This window comes from Aegilops tauschii, chromosome 5, assembly GCF_002575655.3.
Source record: "Aegilops tauschii subsp. strangulata cultivar AL8/78 chromosome 5, Aet v6.0, whole genome shotgun sequence".
NCBI lineage: Eukaryota > Viridiplantae > Streptophyta > Magnoliopsida > Poales > Poaceae > Aegilops > Aegilops tauschii.
Window position 1 is genome coordinate 369,911,772 of NC_053039.3, and position 21,402 is coordinate 369,933,173.

The 21,402-nt window shown below is 44.2% G+C and overlaps 2 protein-coding genes across 2 annotated transcripts; both read left to right on the plus strand.

The window, feature by feature from the left end:
* Positions 1-4,754: 4,754 nt before the first annotated feature.
* On the plus strand, positions 4,755-5,912 carry LOC109763530 (uncharacterized). Its single transcript, XM_020322375.4, has one exon. The coding sequence runs from the start codon at positions 4,755-4,757 to the stop codon at positions 5,910-5,912; it is 1,158 nt and encodes a 385-aa protein (XP_020177964.1).
* Positions 5,913-10,504: 4,592 nt separating this feature from the next.
* On the plus strand, positions 10,505-11,784 carry LOC141022877 (uncharacterized). The gene is made up of 3 exons (XM_073499155.1): positions 10,505-10,569; positions 11,351-11,633; positions 11,737-11,784. Exons 1-3 carry the CDS (start codon positions 10,505-10,507, stop codon positions 11,782-11,784), a joined length of 396 nt encoding a protein of 131 aa, XP_073355256.1.
* Positions 11,785-21,402: the final 9,618 nt, after the last annotated feature.

Sequence of the window (21,402 nt, forward strand, 5' to 3'; positions counted from 1 at the left end):
TGTACTTGCTGCTTGCGGGCAGCTTGGAATGAACGCAATATCGTTTGTTTCTCCATTTTTTCTGAAAGAGTATGTCCTCAATACCTGGACATGTGAGCTGATGGGTTTTCGATCAATGGGTAATTTCAATAGCGTCAACCCCGCTGAAAGGCGTTACATTCCAAACCCAGAGCATATGCGTACAAGTAGAGGCAGACGGCAGTGTCAGCGCATCCGGAATGATATGGATGAATCTGAAGCAGGAGGTCCAACTAGGCAATGCATTCTATGCAATGAATTTTGCCATAGGGACACTAATTGTCCCACTTTCGTCACTGGGCGTGGACGAGGCAACCGGGGAAGAAGAGGAGGTAGAGGCAGTAGAGGAGTAAGGGCGAGAGGAAGAAGCTAAGCTAGCAATAGTATGTTCTGAATTTGTATTAAGTGTGGCACTATGTTCTGAATTTGTATTAAGTGTGGCACTATGTTCTGAATTTTTATTAAGTGTGGCACTATGTTCTGAATTTGTATTAAGTGTGGCACTATGTTCTGAATTTGTATTAAGTGTGGCACTATGTTCTGAATTTGTATTAAGTGTGGCACTATGTTCTGAATTTGTATTAAGTGTGACACTATATTTTGAATTTTTATTAAGTGTGACACTATGTTCTGAATTTGTATGCATGCGGCGCTTGAGAGGAGATTTGTATTAAGTGTGACACTATGTTCTGAATTTTTTATGTGCAGGAATGTCGGGATTGTGGTTGCTGAATGGGGACATTGATAGGGGTCATCGTGCTGCGATATGGTATGAGCGCAAGCTTGAGCCTCTGGTCACTCGCACTCCTAAGGAAAACTGGATGATACACCCAGGATGGCTTCAGCGGTACGTGCTTTATTAATTTGCACACTGACATGCATATTAATGGGAGACACTAACTGAAATGTTCTCTGATGAAGGTTGAAATGGGCCGGCCTTTTACCTTTCGCGCGTCTGGTTGAGTCTATCCCGGGTGAGAAACGCCTCACCATCGACGGGTCCTTGCTGAGCTGCTTAGTGGACCGTTGGAGGCCAGAGACCCACACGTTTCACTTCAGATGGGGAGAGATGGCTCCTACTCTGGAGGATGTGTCACTTTTGCTCGGACTACCGTTGGCAGGTCATGCCGTAGGACCGTTGGATGCACCGGCTGGTTGGGAGCGAGCTCTTACACAACGTTTTCATGGTGTTTTTTCGGATGCTCCGGATCCGGTTGGGAGCATCACGGACCTAAGTATAAGTGGTTGCTCAATTTCCGGGTAATTTCCCCTATCTCTTATCTTCAAGTTATCGTGCATACGGTTTTACAGAAAATAATTGCGGCTTACTAAAACTTTCTTTTTGCTTAATGCAGATCCAGAACTTCCGGGCGCCGTTGACTGCGGAACAGATCACTCGGAGCCTGGAGGCCTACTTAATGTGGCTTTTCGGCAAGGTGATGTTCACAGAGAACCATGTCACCACTATTAGCGCGCTCTACATCCCTATGGCACTCGAGATAGCGAGCGCTCAGACGGCTAATCAGATCAGACAGAGGAGTTGGGGTTCGGCGGTCTTGGCGGCTACATACCGAGGTATGTGCAACGGTTGCCAGCTTACATCGAGAAAGCCAGCCCTTCTTGGATGCCCCCTATTCCTACAGCTGTGGTCGTGGGAGAGGTTCTCTATAGGGCGACCAGATGTACGTATTCGTGAGCCTATAGACGCCATGTTTGATGTTGACGGCATCGACATGCCTACTTTCGGTCTGTGTTGGACACGTCGCGAGGTATGCACCGTGTTGTAGTTTAATGCAACTTTTTTCTGCACAAGAGATAGTTCGATGCTAGCGGCTACTAACTTTTGTTTTCTGCAGAGACACTTTGCTAGTGATCAGACCAGGAAGGCATACATAGCATTGAATGAGCAGTTCGATGCATACACCGGGGTCATCTGGCAGCCCTACACGGAAGCAGCCATACAAGCGAGATATCCTGGTGGTATGTCTGTGCTATGCACAAGGGACCGAGATTACTGGATGACAAAATCAAAGATCATCTTCGATGTCTTCGTCGAGGAGATGGCACAACAGAGGGTTATGAGGCAATTTGGTCTTCTGCAGTTGGAGCTGCCTCCCCTATAGAGAACCCGGTGCCAGCACACATCCACAGGTATTAACCAGTTTTTCAATGTTGCATTATCTTTCATAGTACTCCATTCGAAGCTTTAGGTAATTGTTGAACACAACCCACAATTTTAGGACGACAAGGAAGGGCATGACCAGGACAACTGCTGACTGGCTAGTTAGACTAGAGCCGTATGTTATAGAATGGGAGACAGCAAACACACATCTATGGCACGAGAATCACCATTTTGATCTCAATGAATTCAATCTCTATTTGCGGCGCTACTTGACCGGAACACGGTTACGCATCGTTGAGCACTCCCACCCAGAGGAGATACCGGATCCTACTCTGTCGGATATGTACCCGAGCTATGACACTTCGGGCTCTAGGCAGTACGCGGTAAGATATATTTTCTTTAAGTAATGTTGTCACATATTTTGACGTGCAAGAGACAGACATTATTAATCGTCATGGAAATTTGCAGGCTACCTTGACACACGAACTCTACGAAGACGTAACCACCTTTGGACGATCACTGTCGTCTCGACCTCTTCTTCAGCACCGTCCAGTGCTACAGCCCTTCTTGGAAAGAATTCAGAATAAGATACGGACTGTATACGAGGCTATCACGTGCACCCGAGAACCGACGTTGTTCAGCACCAGCAGCAGCAGCCGCGTCACTCAACGCACCGACATCAACCACGTCCACGTCTAGCACATCAGCCGACAACCAGGCCACCCCGTCCTGACCAACCTGGCAGTTCAACATGGCAGCAACCACAGCACTATGGTCCCACGTCGAGCTTCGTGTTTTCTCCACAGCCACAGCAGCACGGTCCCTCGCCGAGCTTCGTGTTTTCTCCACAGCCACAGCAGCACGGTCCCTCATCCAGCTTCGTGTTTGAGCCAGAGCAGCCGTCACATCCAGCAGGTATGTGTCTTCATATTTATTGTTTTCAATATTAATTGACGCGACCTCATTCTTCATGATGAAACGTTCCATCGCGCAGGAGCATACGGATATCAGGCATCTATGTCGGCATCACATGATACGTGGGGAGTGATCAACATCCCGAGGAGAACATACAGGCTCAGATGTCGCAGCACACACAGTGGATGAACATGTTTTCGACTCCTTCACCAGGCCCCACACAGGATACACAGCATGACCAGGAAGAGTCTGAGATTCCTCGTCACATTAGGCCACCCGACAGGTGGGGATGCTCGCCGCTTCCAGATCCGCCTCCCCGCCAGGCCAGACGTCGTCACTGACGCTTCTATCTATCCATACAGACATTACCATCTATTTCTGTGTGAGACTTATGTCTATTCTATGTATGAGACAAATGACTATGTACTTATGTATGAGACATATGCCTACTCTATTTTAGTACTCTGTTATCTGAACTACAAGATCATATTTAGATAGAACATAATGCTCATACAACAAGACATTACAAACAACTAGATAGAATTACATCTAAATTAAACGGTACGTACGACTGAACTTGCAACATACAGCATAAAAACTACATGAAGTCATCATCGTCATTCTCGATCGATGCAGAACCCTTGCCCTTCGACGATGAAGAAGTCGTGCCCTTCGACGATGCAGAAACCTTGTCCTTCGACGATGCAGAACCCGGAAGCGGCGGCATGAAGATATCATCTTCGTCCTCGCTCTCCTCAGTCCATAAACATGGATTATTTGCTGCAATCCTTCTGAAAGTTTCACTCTTCGGCACCACTACCTTCTTCCACCTTTCATGCAACCTAAGAAGTTCTTTACGTACCTCCTCATAGGTCCTTTCAGGCCACCAGAGCTACGTAATTCGTGAGCCAACTCATTCATTATGGTGTCACTACCGGTAAGTTCGTCCCATGGAACTATCCTATTGTCCATCCTGAAATCGGTAGCTGGCCTCAAAAGAGTCCTGCTCATCCCAGGGTGAAAACTACGATAGAAAGGATAATGCGACATCTCAACTACACTACACTGGAATGCTTATCCACCTCCGTCTGAAGGGGGTTTTATAGGTAGGGAGGAGAAAATGGCGGGAAAAAACGACTGCAGTATGGCGGGAAAGAGTTGGCGGGAACATATGGCGGGAAAGAGTTGGCGGGAACATATGGCAGGAAACGGGTGGGGGGAAAGAGTTGGCGGGAACATATGGCGGGAAACGGCGGATGAGAAACGGGTGGCGGGAAAGAGTTGGCGGGAAAATATTGAGGGAAAAGGGTTGCGCGCAAATACGTCATAGTTTTGAAAAAAAATCTGTAAGCAAAAAAAATCTGTAATATGGTATGCATGCACCAGTCGACCCACAGCAGGCCAATTAGTTCCTATCGGCCCACAGCAGGCCGACTGGACCTAGGACCCCAGTCGGCCTGTTGTGGGTCCAGTCGGCCTGCTGTGGGCCGACTAGGACCAGTCGGCCTGCTGTGGGCCGACGGTGTATTATTTTTGAAAATCATTTTTTGGGCGTAATATTTATGCAAATTAATAAAAAAAATGTATTATTTAAAAAAAATTAGCGCACACCTGCAACTCATCAGCATTCCCCACCCCCATCGCCGGGAAGATAACCGCTGCCGCCGGCACTCACCGCGATCGCGCCGTCGCGGCCGCCATGATCCGCCTCCGCAGCTGCATCCTCACCCATGTCCTCTATTCAGCCCCCGCCTCTCCCATCTCCTCTCTCCGCCGTCTCCTCTCAACCACAGAGCCGGCGCCCCCCGTTCCGGCAAACCCGGGCTTCGCCGTCGAGGACTACCTCGTCGCCACCTGCGGCCTCACCCGACCCCAGGCCCTCAAGGCTTCCCTTAAACTCTCCGGCCTCAAGTCACCCTCCAAACCCGACTCCGTCCTCGCCCTCCTCGCCGGCCTCGGCCTCTCGAGCGCCGACGTCGCCGCCCTCGTCGCCGCTGACCCGCGGCTGCTCTGCGCCAAAGTGGACACACTAACCTCCAATGTCAAGGGGCTCGCCGGCATGGGCATGTCGCGTTCTCAGATCGCTCAGCTCGTTATGCTCGGCTGCATTATCTTCCGCTGCAAACCCGTCGTCTCCAGGCTGCACTACTACCTGCCCCTCTTCGGATCCCCCGAGAACCTCCTTCGCGTTCTCAAGCAGAACTCCTACCTCCTGTCATCCAACATCGACAAGGTGGTAGAGCCCAACCTCGCATTCCTGCGGGAGTGCGGGCTAGGTGCTTGTGATATTGCCAAGCTGTGCACCTCTCTTCCGAGGCTGCTTAGCACCAAACCAGAGAAGGTCCGGGCGATGGCGGCATGTACCGAAAGCCTGGGTGTGCGCCGCGGCTCCGGGATGTTCAGAAAAGCGATGCAGGCTGTCGCGTTCCGCAGCGAGGAGAAGATCGCCGCCGAAGTGGCGTACTTGAAGAAGACGTTCAGGTGGTCCGATGCTGAGGTGGGCATTGCTGTCTGTAGATCTCCAATGGTGCTGTCGAGGTCTGAGGACACGCTCCTGCGTACGTCCGAGTTCCTTATCTCTGAGGTGGGGCTGGAACCGGCGTACATTGCTCCTCGGTCAGTAATGCTCTGTCTTAGCCTGGAGGGTCGACTGAGGCCCCGGTACTATGTTATGAAGTTCCTTAAGGAAAATGGATTGCTAAATCTCGGATGGAGTTACTTTTCAATTGTCAAGGCGACCGAGAAGGTGTTCGTGGAGAAGTTCATATGCCCTCACAAGGAAGCTGCACCATACCTCGCGGAAGACTATGATGCTGCTTGCAGAGGGGAAGTGCCGACTAATTTCAGATTCGCATGAGCCAGGGACGGGCTATGAAAATTGGTAACTGTGTGCTGGTTGTCCACTGATGTATGTCTTCTAGATGCTGGTTTGGTCATTGCTAGCTTGTGATGAAACTAGTAGTTTGATTCCTGAATCCTGTTATGTTTATGCCATCATTCAGTAGAAAAGAAACCATGGTTTATTATGAACTTTTTCATTCCTGAATACTTTTCCTGAATCCTGATGTGAACTTTTTCACCCTTGTTTTGGAACACATGTATTGGAGCTACGGAATTGTGAGATCAAGCCTATTATGTCAGTAACATGTTGGTTTGGTTGTTGGTATCACCTAGATTCATGAGACCCTGGTATGTCTCAGTCCTCATTCAGTATAGAAGAAAGCATGTCATGGTCATGAATTTGTTCATCCTCATGTCATATTCATACACATATTAGATCAGGCCATTGTGCAGATGCATTGGAATATATGTGACTGAGTAGTATGCTTGCACTCCTGGTACATTTTATGGAATACTGATTTGGAAGCAGCGGAGTGTTCTGAAATTGCCCCTGCAGTTTCCGGGGCAATCCTCTAATCTATGAGAGAATTCCTTATTTAAACACGGTCTTAAAATTTGTTGCCTTATTTGACACTGAATCTTTTTCTCTTCCTTATTTAACACCAAGTCTAAATTTTATGCCCTTTATGACACTTCCGTCCATTTGAAGCCTTAACGGTGTTAAATGACATCTGAAAAGACCTATTTACCCCTCATATTATATATGACCAAAAATTGTGTGTATTCAGCCATAGAGGGAACGGACACTTTCAAACAGCTTGTGCGGAGCATCACGGTCGGCAACGAGGCTGTGCCTCGGCATCGACTGCCCGCTGGCCGCCTGGCTCCTCTGGATGAGATGGAGTACAGCAGCCGAGCAGTACGTGTGTGCTCGTCGACGAGTGAGGATGGGCTTATGCGTGACAACATTCGTGAAGATGGGTCTATCTCCTACGGCAAGCAGCTGATACATACTGTACCTTATTACATGACGCGCTCCCATTACCTTTCTGAGATCCTCTTTCTTTAGCTGGGTACACACGGGTATTCGGAAGGCTGTACGGTTGCCGGCGCCCATAAGCCACGAGCCCTTAGATGCATGCAGATACTAGCACGAGGCCTGACTAGCACGTAAGAGTATGTGAGCAACCTAATATGCATGCACGTGCAAAACTAATCAAAGATGAGCTAGCGCATGCATGTACTGATGCATGTTTTCTTCCCTGTATATTATGCATTCATTTTATTTTTTTAGTAATTAAATTCTCTTTGGTACCAAATCACGTCCGAACACCATCCAGATAAAGTCACATATTGAAGCTAAACTACAACTTAAAATTTTGGTCACATACCCATGAAGGGCAAATTGGTCTTTTCATGTGCCATTTGACACCGTTAAGACTCAAAATGGATGGAAATGTCATAAAGGGCATAAAATTTAGACACGGTGCTAGATAGGGAAGAAAAAGCTTTTTAGTGTCAAATAGGGAAACAATATTTAAAACAGTGTTATATAAGGAATTATCTCCTAATCTATCTATCCGTGAAAGAGTGAAAATTCTGAACTATTTTTCGTGGGGAACAATGTTGGACTTGTTGATGACCACAACATGTTGACCACTGCCGAGAAGGCCATTTTGATCTATTAATAACCAACCGATACCGTACTACTTTGCCATTTAAAAAGATGTACAAGTTTTATTATCCTCTTACAGTATGGATGTTATGAATCCTCCTACTTAATCCATGGGTACTGCTACCAATTTACATTGTGTCATTACGTGCAGGAACACGTCCCCTGGGCTTACATAACGGAAATAGTGTAACAAATAGAAATATGTATAGTATAGGAAATCTGTAAAATCCCAGATATTAGTTATTAATCTTAGCTATTAACTAGTTCTAAATTTGAATTTCTACTTATAAAAATAAAAAAATACTAAAACTTCTTAAAGATAAAGTTAGCTTGATATGCTTAACTATAGGATATTAAAAATAAAATAAAATAATAGAATTTATTGGTATTTTCATTCGATCATTATAGACTTTATTATTTGTTAATAATTTGAGGATTAATATTTCACTAAGGAGAACATAGACTCAGAGTAAATAAAATTGCTAATTCTGATTAGAAAAAAAAAGAATAAATATCAAGCGTTATAGTAAGCTTGATCGCAGCACTGCCTTAGCTTATAAAATGAAATTATGTTGGGCTAATTTACATATGGGAAGCACTAACGTTGTGCGTTGTCGGAGTACGAGTTTGCGTTTCATGCTCAGATTCCCCTGCAATTCGAAATGGCCTGTGTTGTAAGACATTTAGGCCCCGTTTGATAGCTCTGCATTTCCTAAGTATTTTATGAATACTACAGTTTTTCTAAATACTATGGTTCTAAATACTTTGAGCCGTTTGGTCTGCACAAAAAACTGAAGTATTAATACTACAGTATTCCTCAAAACGTAGTATTTTCTCTGTGTAATAAAAAGAACCCTGATGTTCAAAAAAAAAGAACCCTGGACCTCTTTTTAAAAAGCAGAGCAGGCGAAAAAATGAACACATTTCTTCCTCCTCGTTCGTTCCGAAGCCACCGCTCTCTCGTTGCTGGAGATCGTCTCCCCCTCGGTTACCGTGGACAGACAAAGAGACGACACCATGGAAAAATGGCGAGTACGCTTAATCATCTGTTCCCTCCTCAAGGAGGCCCGTGGCATCAAGCTAGCAGGCCTTGTTTGCCGAGGAAGAAACCTCCTGCCCCTCATTAAGATTGCATCACCGCCGCTCCTACTTCTCTTCGTGCGACTGCTACGGTGCCGGTCAGCCAACGGCACGTCCGAGTCATCCCGCCGTAACTGAGAGGAAGGAGTTGGTGACTAACACAGTGCACGGTGTTTCTCATATTTGTAAGCTGCAGGACGAGCTTTGGGCATGGTCGTTGATAGTTTGGCTGTGGACTTTGTGCATATGGGTGGCCTTTTCGCATGGCCCTTGGGTTTGGGTAACAGGGCAAGCAAGTAGAAAACGGTTAGCTAGTTATTAGGTGCGCCCATATATACAACACTACCAAACAGCTCAAAGTATTCTCAATACTTCAAAATACCGTGGTATGTCAAAACGGTGGTATCTTACACCTACATGCTAAAATGTTGTAGTTTTCAATACTTTGTTTACTATCAAACACAGCCTTAGCTCTGACCATACATCATCATCTACATAGAGTCCTCACATGGTAGCCACATGAAATGGGAATTTGGTACATGTACTTTAGTTTATAATATACTAGAACAATGCTCGTGCGCTGCAACGGGATATAAATATTCTAGTACGTTAGCTTGTGATTTACCAACCCATAATATGTGATTGTGTAAGTAAATGTTCATCAAATTTTGTTCGTGATTTACCTTATATTTTGATCAGAAGTGATTTACCTGCATATAATATGCGATTGTGTAAATAAATGTTCACCAAATTCTGCCCGTGATTTACCTTAAATTTTGATCAGAAGTTTGGTAAGTAAATTAAAGTGGAATTGCTTTAGAAGGTAAGTAAATTAAGATGACCGATTATTATACGGGGAATGTTGGACGAAGGGGTGGTGGGAAGATAGGTGAAACGGGAACCTTGCGTTCTTTTTAAGTAGTAGAGATACTTCCCACACAAAAAATTGTAACCTATATTTTCTAAAATATAATCTCTTTTGTCCAAGTCGTTCCTTGTGTACTGTAAACTCAAAACCGACATTTTAGATGCAGGTTGGTTATTTGCTAAGATCCTCTAGTAATGAGTGTGAAAATCTTCGTCGTATCAAGCACCACAACAGACTTCGGACTGCCTATCTAGTCCATCTGGACGCATCGGAATGCATGTATCTTCGACAACGCCCCCGGCCCTCTACCGCACTCCTGTTGCAGTCTATCAAGGATAAGGCAAGCGAGAGTGTGGCACATGAAGTGAATAGAATCCTAAGCACCTTGTTTTGGATAGATGATAAATAAGGATAAACCAGCCATTCTATTCAGCAAGAACATTGATGGGAGGATAAAGGAGGATATGAACAGGATCCTAGGGATAAATGTGGAAGGCACCTCGGGAAAGTACTTGGGTCTACCTGTATACATGGGGAAAAATAAAAATAATACTTTCAATTACTTAAGAGAGAAAGTTTGGAAAAAGATACAAGGCTGAAGGCTGGAAGGAAAAACTCTTGTCGAAGGCAGGGAAGGAGGTGCTTATCAAAGCTGCAGCTCAGGCGATACCAGTATACACAATGGCATGTTTCGACCTGACCAAATCTTTTTGTGAGGATTTAAATGCAATTGTGCACTACTGGTGGAGTCAGATGGACAAGACAAATAAGATACACTGGGTAAGTCGGGAAGAATTAATGAAGCCAAAAGTGGACGGTCGTCTGGGTTTCAGAAATTTACACTTCTTCAATCTAGCCATGTTGGCCAGGCAGGCATGGAGAATCCTACAAATCCCCATTCACTCTGCTCACAAGTCTTGGCTGCTAGATACTTCCCCAATGGCTCAATGCTAGAAGCCACACTAGTAGCAGGTATCTCTTACACATGGCGCGGCATACTAAAAGGGATGCAACTGCTGAAAAAAGGGATTATATGGCGAGTGGGCAATGGTGAGAACATCAAAATTTGGAGTGATCCTTGGATCCCTAGAGGAATCACAAGGAGAATTAGCACGCCCAGGGGAAGGAATCTCACTACTAAGGTATCTGAACTCATTAACCCCATCACCAACCAGTGGGATGCAGATCTGATCCAACAGATATTCTGGCCGGAAGATGCCCAAGTCATCCTCCAAATACCCCTACAAGAACAAACAGGTGATTTCCTTGGATGGCATTATGATTAAAAAGGAGTCTTTTCTGTTAAATCGGCATATAGGGAGGTTGTAGATAGTGCAGCGAGAAATTCATCCTCTGGACTAACTTCAAGCTCTAATGCAGAGAGGGAAAACTCAAGTTTCGAATGGAAGAAGATGTGGGCACTTTCTCCACCAAACAAAGTGCTACACTTCTTGTGGAGAGTTGCAACATACAGCCTTCCGCTACAAACAAAACTACAACTAAAAGGTATCCCTACTGACACCAGATGCCCAATATGCTTGAGACTTGATGAGGATGGGGGTCATATTTTCTTAAAATGCAAAAAAGTGAAAGAACTCTGGAGAGTATCATTACTTGAACACATCAGACTTCAGCTTCTCCTCTATCCAGATTCAAAAACTTTTTGTGAGGAAATATTTAAACTCAAGGGTAAGGAATGCTTAAAAGTTTGTTTCTTATTGTGGCTGTGGTGGCATGAAAGAAATAAAGCAAACATTGGTGATACAATGAGAACCGTCTCCGAAGTATCATCATCTATTGAGTATCACCTACTTGACTGTATTTCGTCCAGGTCACAAAGGAATGAGCCGAAGAAGAAGATGGAGCAAAAATGGAAGCCGCCTCCTACTGGAACCCTGAAGATAAATACGGATGGGGCCTTCTTTGAAGCACAACATACAGGAGGATGGGGCTTTGCAATTCGAAATGACCATGGCGTTCTATTATCTGTTGGTGCAGGTAATTTGGAGAACGTCTCAAATCCCCAGCATGCTGAAGCTTCAGCACTACAACAAGCAACTAATATAGTTGTTCAGATGGGATGCCATCAGGTGATGTTCGAGACAGATTCAATGGTACTAAAACAGGCTATCACTACTACAGAGCATGATCTCTCATAGTTAGGCTCTTTGTTCCAGGATGTTAAATTTCAAATGCGTGTGGGCTTAAATGTTGTAGGTGTTGAATATTGTAGTAGAGACTGTAACCAAGTGGCGCACACTTTAGCTGCGCATGGTGCGTGTATGGGGAATGGTTGCCTAGAAACCTGGCTCGGCCAATTCCCGGAGTTTGTAACAGAAGTTGTAGCTGGCGATATGCCCAGCGTGTTAAGTTAATTAATGGAATGTTGTGTGTTCCTTTCAAAAAAAGGATAAAGCTAGCTATTCACAAAAAGGAAAGATGAAGCTAGCGCCTGGGCCTAAGGCCGGAGCGAGGGGCATTGCTAGCTTAATGCTCCTGGGACGTTTTAGTTCCTAGGGCTGAGCAACCCGTTCTGCTCTTGTAACTCCTCGCCACACCCTTCCTTGTGTACGCCGCGAGGTGTTACCCTTGTAACCCAACTCTATGCTGTTCACCCTTACTTACCAATGGAATGATACACAATTTACATGTTCGCGGAAGAAAAAGTGTTGCGCAAGACGAATGTTGTATATCAGAAGTACCATACTACGACGTTTATCCAACCGATTTTGGTACCGCCGGAGAGAATTGATCATTTGTTGTGGCCCATAAAAACAGTGAAACTACTCGGCACATGACAATGCATGTAATGCCTACTTTGAACGATGCTGATATGCAAAATGATGCGATCTAATGGATGATTTGGTCCATCGTATAAAAAATCGGAAGAAAAGCTCGCATACGTAGTACAACGCTACTCAGCAATGCAAGTTTTTCTTTTTTGGAATCAGTACAAGTTTCTATTATACGTGTACCATTGCGTGTTTTATATAAAGCAAAAGGAACTGCCGTATAAGGGCATGCCCAGTGGGTAGCCCTAGGGGTGCTGCCCTACAGGTTCGGATGGTCCAGCTAGGTTCAGTTGATGCTCCAAACATGTCAGGGGATCTTCTGCGGGGGGTAGCCTCTTGGGCAGAAAAAGTGGGGAGAGATGGCAAAATGTGAGAGCAAAGATGATGACATTAGGGTCCATAGCATGAAAGGCGTGAACTTTTGGTCATGTGACTGAAAAAATCATTTTCCCGTACCTAGCTGGATGCATCGGGGGCCGCAGCTATCGCTGCCCCCATTGCTCATGCCCTAATAAGACATCTTAGGGCATTTCCAACGCTGACCTTTAAATCGGACACCGCATTCGTGCGCGGACCGATGGGACCAGTCCACGGACACTGATGCGGGAGCCGGTCATCCAACTGTAGCCGCAAATGTTCGGTTAAATTTCGGAATTTTTAACGAAACTGAACAAATTTGATGCATATTTCAACAAACCAGACAATATTCATTCATACTTGAATAACTTTTACATAAAACCAGATGCTTTTCATCTAAACTGAAGCAAACTCATCACACTTCGACATATTTCAACTAAACAGTACTCTAAACCTAATCTAAACGACCGCCGACGCCTGTTCCCCATGTCCGGTCGGCCAAGCCCCAAAAATGAAGCTCCGCCTCCGCAGCCTGCAAGCGACTAATCGGCCGAAGATGATGAGCGCGCCAGGCTTAACATCAACGGGAGGGGAAGAGTGGTGGCCTTCCTGGGACCCAAGCGTCGGCGTTCTCCCATGTTCTACGCTTCCTCGCTATCGGCCATGCTCTTCTTTTCCTCAATACCACAACTTTGTTCTCAATTTAGATATGCAAAACAGAATTTTCCATCATAGTAGGCATTCACCTTTTGGCGTCATACATACACGTTGCCATTATACAAATACTTTTCTTTAAATATTTTTTGCATTACACATAGTTGCCATGCTAACACTACCAGATTGAGAGATAGGATCATTTTTGGCATGACCTACGTAGGGTTCTAATTTCATTTTTGATGCACCATTCCAATTTTACCATTTGCCATCACAACTTTTGTTCATTTTTGTGTGTTTTCTACATACACGGCTGAAAGAACATGCGGTGCCCCCATGTTTGGTTTTGGTAATTGATGACAATCTCTATGGACTAATGGTTGCCTTGAGTTATATTTGAAGGTTTTGTCCATAGGCATTTCTTGAAGTCCATGTGTTGGTTTCAAGGAGTTTATGTGTTGCCAAGGTGCTATTAAGGAATTATCCAAAGATTGGTCATGTGAGTGTTGAGCTTATTGCAAGCATGTCTTGAAGAAGAAGATTGTGTGATCATTCATGTTTACCTTCAAGACATCATCCAAACGAAGAGAGTTGGAAAGATTCAAGGTTGATCAAGACTAAGTCAAGAGTGAATCAAGTTGATCAACTCCCAAAGCGTAAAGGATGTACCGAGGGGGATCAAGTGATCCCATGGTATGGTAAGCATTGTCCATTGCACTTTGTGTACTAACCCATGGTCTATGTGAGAGTTCTATGTGGGGTTAGGTATGTGTCGATGGGCTTGCGTCAAGAGGAAGATATCATACAACCCATGGAAAGGATGACATCAAGTGGTGATCGTCATAAAGATTGCCGTGTGCAAGTTCAGGTGGAGCATCACGAAGAGATCAAGTGCTTGAAGCTTGCCATCCATTGTGGTGTCAATGGACTTGTGAAGATGTGCCGAAGAGTGGCTCACCCATAGTGGAGTATGGGGGAGCAATCATCTAGTCTTCATCGAGCCAACGCAATCAAGAAAGGTGGTCCAACTTGAGGGAGTCAAGATCGTCATCATCTAGCTCAAGTGGACCATGTGCAAGGCAAAGGTCTGCCCTTGATAGGTTTTCTATTTTACCGGTCTCATGGTGGTAGTTGGGAGACCGGCTTATAGGATCGTTTGCCGTACTATCAAGGGGGGCTCTCAAGTTGGTAGCTTGATCGTATCGTTAGTAGAGAGCTCAAACCATTGCATCCTTGCATCATGTTTCTTCATTCTTGTTTGGTTCTCTTTGTGAATCTTAGAGCTTATGGTCATCTTGATGACAAGCTTGAGTTCATCGAAAACGGAGTTCGCATGCGTCTTCTATGATGTTTTCGGTGTTGGAGGTTTTACCGGTCTTATCCGAGGAAGGGTTCTCACCATTTTCTTATGGGCCTTTTCTAATTTGCTTCTTATTGTTATTTCTATCAAGATTGTGTTAGCCCTTGTCGCTAGCTTTCCAACAAACTTGGTTTCGTCGAATTCGGAGTCCGTTTGCAAAAGTTGTGGTAGTTTTGGTGTTCTGAAAAGGCTGTAGCGGTACTACCGCGGACAAGAGCGGATGTAATTTTTTACTACCGCTTTTGGGAGCGGTACTACCACGGCTACTTCCGTGGCTACTTCCGCTTCGGACCAAAAACTCGTCACAAGTCCAGCGGTGGTAGGCACGGATGTATTTTTTTAGTACCGCTTGCAAGCAGTAGTACCGCTACCCTTAGCGGTAGTACCGCTACCCCTAGCGGTAGTACCGTGAGGACGTGCGGTAGTACCGCTCTGTGCGGGCTGTGAGCATAACGGTTGGATTTTTCCCCACCTATAAAAGGGGGTCTTCTTCCCCAATGAACCTTATCTCTTGAGCTCGTGTTCTTCCCCCATTGTTGACCTTCTTCGAGCTTGCTAACTCTCAATCCCTCCAATGATTCTTGCTAGTTCTTGAGGGAAAAGAGAGAGGAGATCTAGATCCACGTTTCCACCAATCACTTTCTCCTGTAAGTGAGGGGAACCCCTTGGATCTAGATCTTGGAGTCCTTCGTGTTCTTCTTTCGTTCTTCCTCTCATTTTCCTCCCTAGCATTAGTTGCTTTGGTGGGATTTGGGAGAGAAGGACTTGGGCACTCCGTGTGCCCTTGCCATTGCATTTGGTGCATCGGTTTGAGTTCTCCACGGTGATACGTGGAAGTGAAGTTTGAGAGGCTTATTACTCTTGGGTGTTTGGGCACCCTAGAGCTTGTTCCTCTTCTTGGCGCCCTAGACGGTTGGTGGTATTCGGAGCTCAATCATTGTGGTGTAAAGCTCCGGGCAAGCGTCGGGGTCTCCAATTAGGTTGTGGAGATCGCCCCGAGCAATTTGACGGGTTCCGGTGACCGCCCCCAAGGGTTGCCAAAGTGTACGGGTTCGGTGACCGCCCCCAAAGGTTGCCATTTGTACAAGGGTCCCTTAGTGGAATCACGGCATCTTGCATTGTGCGAGGGCGTGAGGAGATTACGGTGGCCCTAGTGGCTTCTTGGGGAGCATTGTGCCTCCACACCGCTCCAAACGGAGATTAGCATCCGCAAGGGTGTGAACTTCGGGATACATCGTCGTCTCCGCGTGCCTCGGTTATCTCTTACTCGAGCTCTTTACTTATGCACTTTACTTTGTGATAGCCATATTGTTTCTTGTCATATATCTTGCTATCACCTAGTAGTTTATCTTGCTTAGCATAAGTTGTTGGTGCACATAGGTGAGCCTAGTTGTTGTAGGTTTTGTGCTTGACAAATTAACCGCTAGGTTTATTCCGCATTTGTTCAAGCCTAAACCGTAATTATTTTAAATCGCCTATTCACCCCCCCCTCTAGGCGACATCCACGATCTTTCAACGGCAAAACACCATGGCAAATTATAGCTAAAACACCATGGCAATTTTTTATTTGCATATGCCATGGTTTTTATGCAAAGCATGAAACTTATAGCTAAAACACCATGGAAATTTTTAATTTGCATATGCCATGGATTTTTTTCATGTTCTGTGGTTTTTATATACATGGAAAATTCTCACAAATAATGGCAATTTCAATTAAATATCATGGCAAACTTTAATATGGATCTGCTCTAGCAAATTTGTTTATAATTTGTATTCATATTGTTCATTCTATTTTTTCGTGGCAATTTCCATACGCATGGCAGTTTTTATTAAAACACCATGGCAAATTTTAATATACATCTTCCATGGGTTTTTCGTAATTTTTGTATTTTACATACACGACAAATCTCTCACACAACACAAGGAAATTTAGATTTAAATACCATGGCAAATTTTAATGTGAATCTACCATGGATTTTTTTTGTTAATAATTCTTGTTCCTAGTGTTCATTCTATACTTTTCCATGGCAAATTTCTTATACAAAACATGACAAATTTTAACATGGGTCTGCCATGGCAACTTTCTTTATAATTTGTGTTTGTACTGTTCATTCTATTTTTCATGGCAATTTCCATACAAAGCGTGGCATTTTTTTATAAAAAACACCATGTCAAATTTCAATACACATCTACCATGTCAATTGTTTTTTCAACTTTGTCATTTTACATACACAGCAAATCTCTCATACAACACATGGAAATCTAAACTAAAACAAGATGTCAAATTTGAATATGAATCTGCCATGGTAATTTTGTGTTCATAATTTTTGGTTCTGCTATTCATTCTTTTTTTTCGATGGTAATTTTTGCCATGGCAATTCCAGAAAATTGCCATGTGAGCATTATTAGAGATGTTGCTAGAATATTTTTGCCACACTTTTTTAGAAATAAAAATGTTGTAAAACTTGCCATTGTGAAAAATAACATTATGGCAAGTCGTAGTATAGTCCCGTGAACTCAAATGGCATTTTGTATTTGAATTTTTCATTTGCATTATGAAAATACTTCGGTTAGCTTCATTTAGGTGGCAACTTTTACATTTTGTTTTGCAAATACAACTTCTGGGCCATGGCAAATTGCATTTGTTGGACAACACTAATTTACATCTTCGAAATTGACAAGAAGCGCTATTGTTACATCCATGGCTTTTTTGAGCCATAGTAAATTTCATAAACATGTCAAATGGTTTCTCTACATGACAATTTAAAAACAACATGGCAAATATATTATCATCTAGACATGTCAATGGTTTATCATATATATGAACTATTTTTTGAATCTTTAACTATGGAGTTGTTTTACTGTAAAAGGGATGGCAAGTTTTGTATGTTTTTAGGTAAAATAAGTCATGTACATACTATTATCTCTTTTTTATGGCCTGTTTTCAGTATGTTCAAGCTGGGGCTTGTTTCAGTATGTTCTGGACTGGTGCACCAAGTCCCAGGATCATATTGAAGCCGTATTCACAAGCATCAAGATCGTATTAGATCACTTCCTAAGTTTGAGGACCATGTCAGACATCACCACTGAGTTTAGGGGGCAAATATGCATTTTACTCATTCCAATATGTCTAGTCTACTCTTTCTGTCAAGTGTCAACCCACAAATTTGTTTGTTCCCGCCACTTGGTACAGCCTCTCTTCCACAAATTATCTTTAGTCAATATAAGGCACTCTTAATCATCAGCAATATGGACATAGGGCAAGGGCTGGCTTTAGCTCTTATGACTATGACAAAAACACAAAAAATTGATATATATTTTAGAAAAGGAGGACCGGCCTTTGCATCAATTGATGCACACATTCATATTATTAAGCAAAGTCTCCACAAATTACATAGTGATACAAGTTCGCAATCAAAACCGAATACAAGAGTAAGGTGCCACAACCGGCAAATATAGAACAGCATGACTAGACACATATCCCGTTGTTCAACTGGCATCCAAACCGGTTGTAGGTATCCCGTGCTACTGTCACCCAGCGGTTGCACCCATAAGTCATATCATCTCTGACTTCTGTATGGCTGAGTAACAACCACGTAAGGATCCAGTCAGTCGCCCAAAAGATAACCTGCATTTTTTATGTTTTGCCTGTTAAAAATAATGTCATGCCGACAATTCCAAATAGACCAAAGGAATGCACACACCAACTCGAATATATGCCGATGTCTTAGGCTCTATTTTGTTTAGCTCTATCCCAAATAAAGTGGCAATGCTATTAAGGACACATGTATGGTACGCCATAATAACTTGGCTAGTGGACATTTGAGCACTAGTGCAGTAAAGCCTAACTATGGCATGGCAAAAGGGCCTTGCTGGCGTGGGAGGCCGACGCCATCAATACGGCGCCATTTTTAAAAGATAGTGATGACGCTGGAGCTCACATCAGCAATATTTTAGATGTTGATGGCGTGCCATGTGGTCAACGCCACCACTATAATTTCTCTCCTAGCAACGTCTAATATACCATGCATGCCACCAACGTTTAGTGCAGTCAAAAATAGTAATTTTGCACCACCATATAACATTTTGCACCTCACATTGCAACGGCACATATAAAACAACACACAATAGACCAACAATAAGTTTACTAGGTAGTCATTGTCAACATTGCATCTCGCTGAGCAATGGACAAACTGTTGGGGAACGCAGTAATTAAAAAAAATCCTACGATCACGCAAGATCTATCTAGGAGAAGCATAGCAATGAGCGGGGAGATTGTGTCCACGTACCCTCGTAGACTGACAGCGGAAGCGTTATGACAACGCGGTTGATGTAGTCGTACGTCTTCACGATCCAACCGATCCTAGCACCGAACGTACGGCACCTCCGTGTTCAGCACACGTTCAGCTCGATGACGCCCCTCGTACTCTTGATCCAGTTGAGGCCAAGGGAGAGTTTCGTTAGCACGACGGTGTGGTGACGGTGATGATGAAGTTACCGGCGCAGGGCTTCGCCTAAGCACTACGACGATATGACCGAGGTGTGTAACTGTGGAGGGGGGCACCGCACACGACTAAGAGATTGTCTTTTGTGTGTTCTAGCGGTGCCCTCCCCACATATATATAGGTGGGAGGGGGGGCAGCAGGAGGCGCGTCCCAAGTAGGAGGAATCCTACTTGGGGCCTAATCCTATTCGCCCTCCCCCTTCCCATGTTTTCCGGAGGGAGAAGGAAAGAGGAGGGGGAGAGAAGGAAAGGGGAGGCCGAATTGCCCCCCTTCCTTTCTCTCCTCTCCCTTTCCTTTCTCCCACCCTATTCGGCCATATATGGGGCGCACCTGCCCACTAGGGGCTGGTCTGTCCCACCCTAGGCCCAATAAGGCCCATATCTTGGCCGGGGGTGCCCGGAACCCCTTTCCGGTGACCCGATACGTACCCGATACCCCCAGAACACTTCCAGTGTCCAAATACTATCGTCCTATATATGAATATTTATGTCTCGGACATTCCGAGACTCCTCGTCATGTCCGTGATCTCATCCGGGACTCCGAACAACCTTCGGTACATCAAAACACATAAACTCATAATACCGATCGTCATCGAACGTTAAGCGTGCGGACCCTACGGGTTCGAGAACTATGTAGACATGACTGAGACTCATCTCCGGTCAATAACCAATAGCGGAACCTGGATGCTCATATTGTCTCCCACATATTCTACGATGATCTTTATCAGTCAAACCGCATAACAACATATGTTATTCCCTTTGTCATCGGTATGTTACTTGCCCGAGATTCGATCGTCGGTATCTCAATACCTAGTTCAATCTTGTTACCGATAAGTGTCTTTACTTGTTCCATAATGCATCATCCCGCAACTAACTCATTAGTCACATTGCTTGCAAGGCTTATAATGATGTGCATTACCGAGAGGGCCCAGAGATACCTCTCCGAAACACAGAGTGACAAATCCTAATCTCGATCTATGCCAACCCAACAAACACCATCGGAGACACCTGTAGAGCATCTTTATAATCACCCAGTTACGTTGTGACTTTTGATAGCACACAAGGTGTTCCTCCGGTATTCGGGAGTTGCATAATCTCATAGTTTGAGGAACATGTATAAGTCATGAAGAAAGCAGTAGCAATGAAACTGTAACGATCATAATGCTAAGCTAACGAATGGGTCTTGTCCATCACATCATTCTCCTAATGATGTGATCCCGTTCATCAAATGACAACACATGTCTATGGTTAGGAAACATAACCATCTTTGATAAACGAGCTAGTAAAGTAGAGGCATACTAGGGACACTTATGTTTTGTCTATGTATTCACACATGTACTAAGTTTCCGGTTAATACAATTCTAGCATGAATAATAAACATTTATCATGAAATAAGGAAATAAATAATAACTTTATTATTGCCTCTAGGGTATATTTCCTTCAGTCTCCCACTTGCACTAGAGTCAATAATCTAGATCACATCACCATGTGATTAACACCAATAGTTCATATCACCATGTGATGAACACCCATAGTTCACATCGCCATGTGACCAACACTCAAAGGTTTTACTAGATTCAGTAATCTAGTTCACATCACCATGTGATTAACACCCAAAGAGTACTAAGGTGTGATCATGTTTTGCTTGTGAGAAAAGTTTAGTCAACGGGTCTGCCATATTCAGATCCGTATGTATTTTGCAAATTTCTATGTCTACAATGCTCTGCATGGAGCTACTTTAGCTAATTGCTCCCACTTTCAATATGTATCCAGATTGAGACTCAGACTCATCCGGATCGGTGTCAAAGCTTGCATCAATGTTACCCTTTACGACGAACTCTTTGTCACCTCCATAACCGAGAAACATATCCTTATACCACTAAGGATAATTTTGACCGTTGTCCAGTGATCCACTCCTGGATCACTATTGTACCCTCTTGCCAAACCATGGTGAGGTACACAATAGGTCGATACACAGCATAGCATACTTTATAGAACCTATGACTGAGGCATAGGGAATGACTTTCATTCTCTTTCTATTTTCTGCCGTGGTCGGGTTTTGAGTCTTACTCAACTTCACACCTTGCAACACAGGCAAGAACTCCTTCTTTGACTGTTCCATTTTGAACTACTTCAAAATCTTTTCAAGGTATGTACTCATTGAAAAATCTTATCAAGCTCTTGATCTATCTCTATAGATCTTGATGCTCACTTCC

What these genes read in the sequence shown, in the direction of transcription:
- LOC109763530 (XM_020322375.4), top strand. Translation starts at nt 4,755, where the DNA reads ATGATCCGCCTCCGCAGCTGCATCCTCACCCATGTCCTCTATTCAGCC.
- LOC141022877 (XM_073499155.1), top strand. Translation starts at nt 10,505, where the DNA reads ATGGCGCGGCATACTAAAAGGGATGCAACTGCTGAAAAAAGGGATTAT. An exon ending in TATATGGCGAGTGGGCAATG is followed by an intron (nt 10,570 to 11,350) that starts GTGAGAACATCA and finishes TATTTCGTCCAG; the next exon opens with GTCACAAAGGAATGAGCCGA. An exon ending in TGTTCGAGACAGATTCAATG is followed by an intron (nt 11,634 to 11,736) that starts GTACTAAAACAG and finishes TAAATGTTGTAG; the next exon opens with GTGTTGAATATTGTAGTAGA.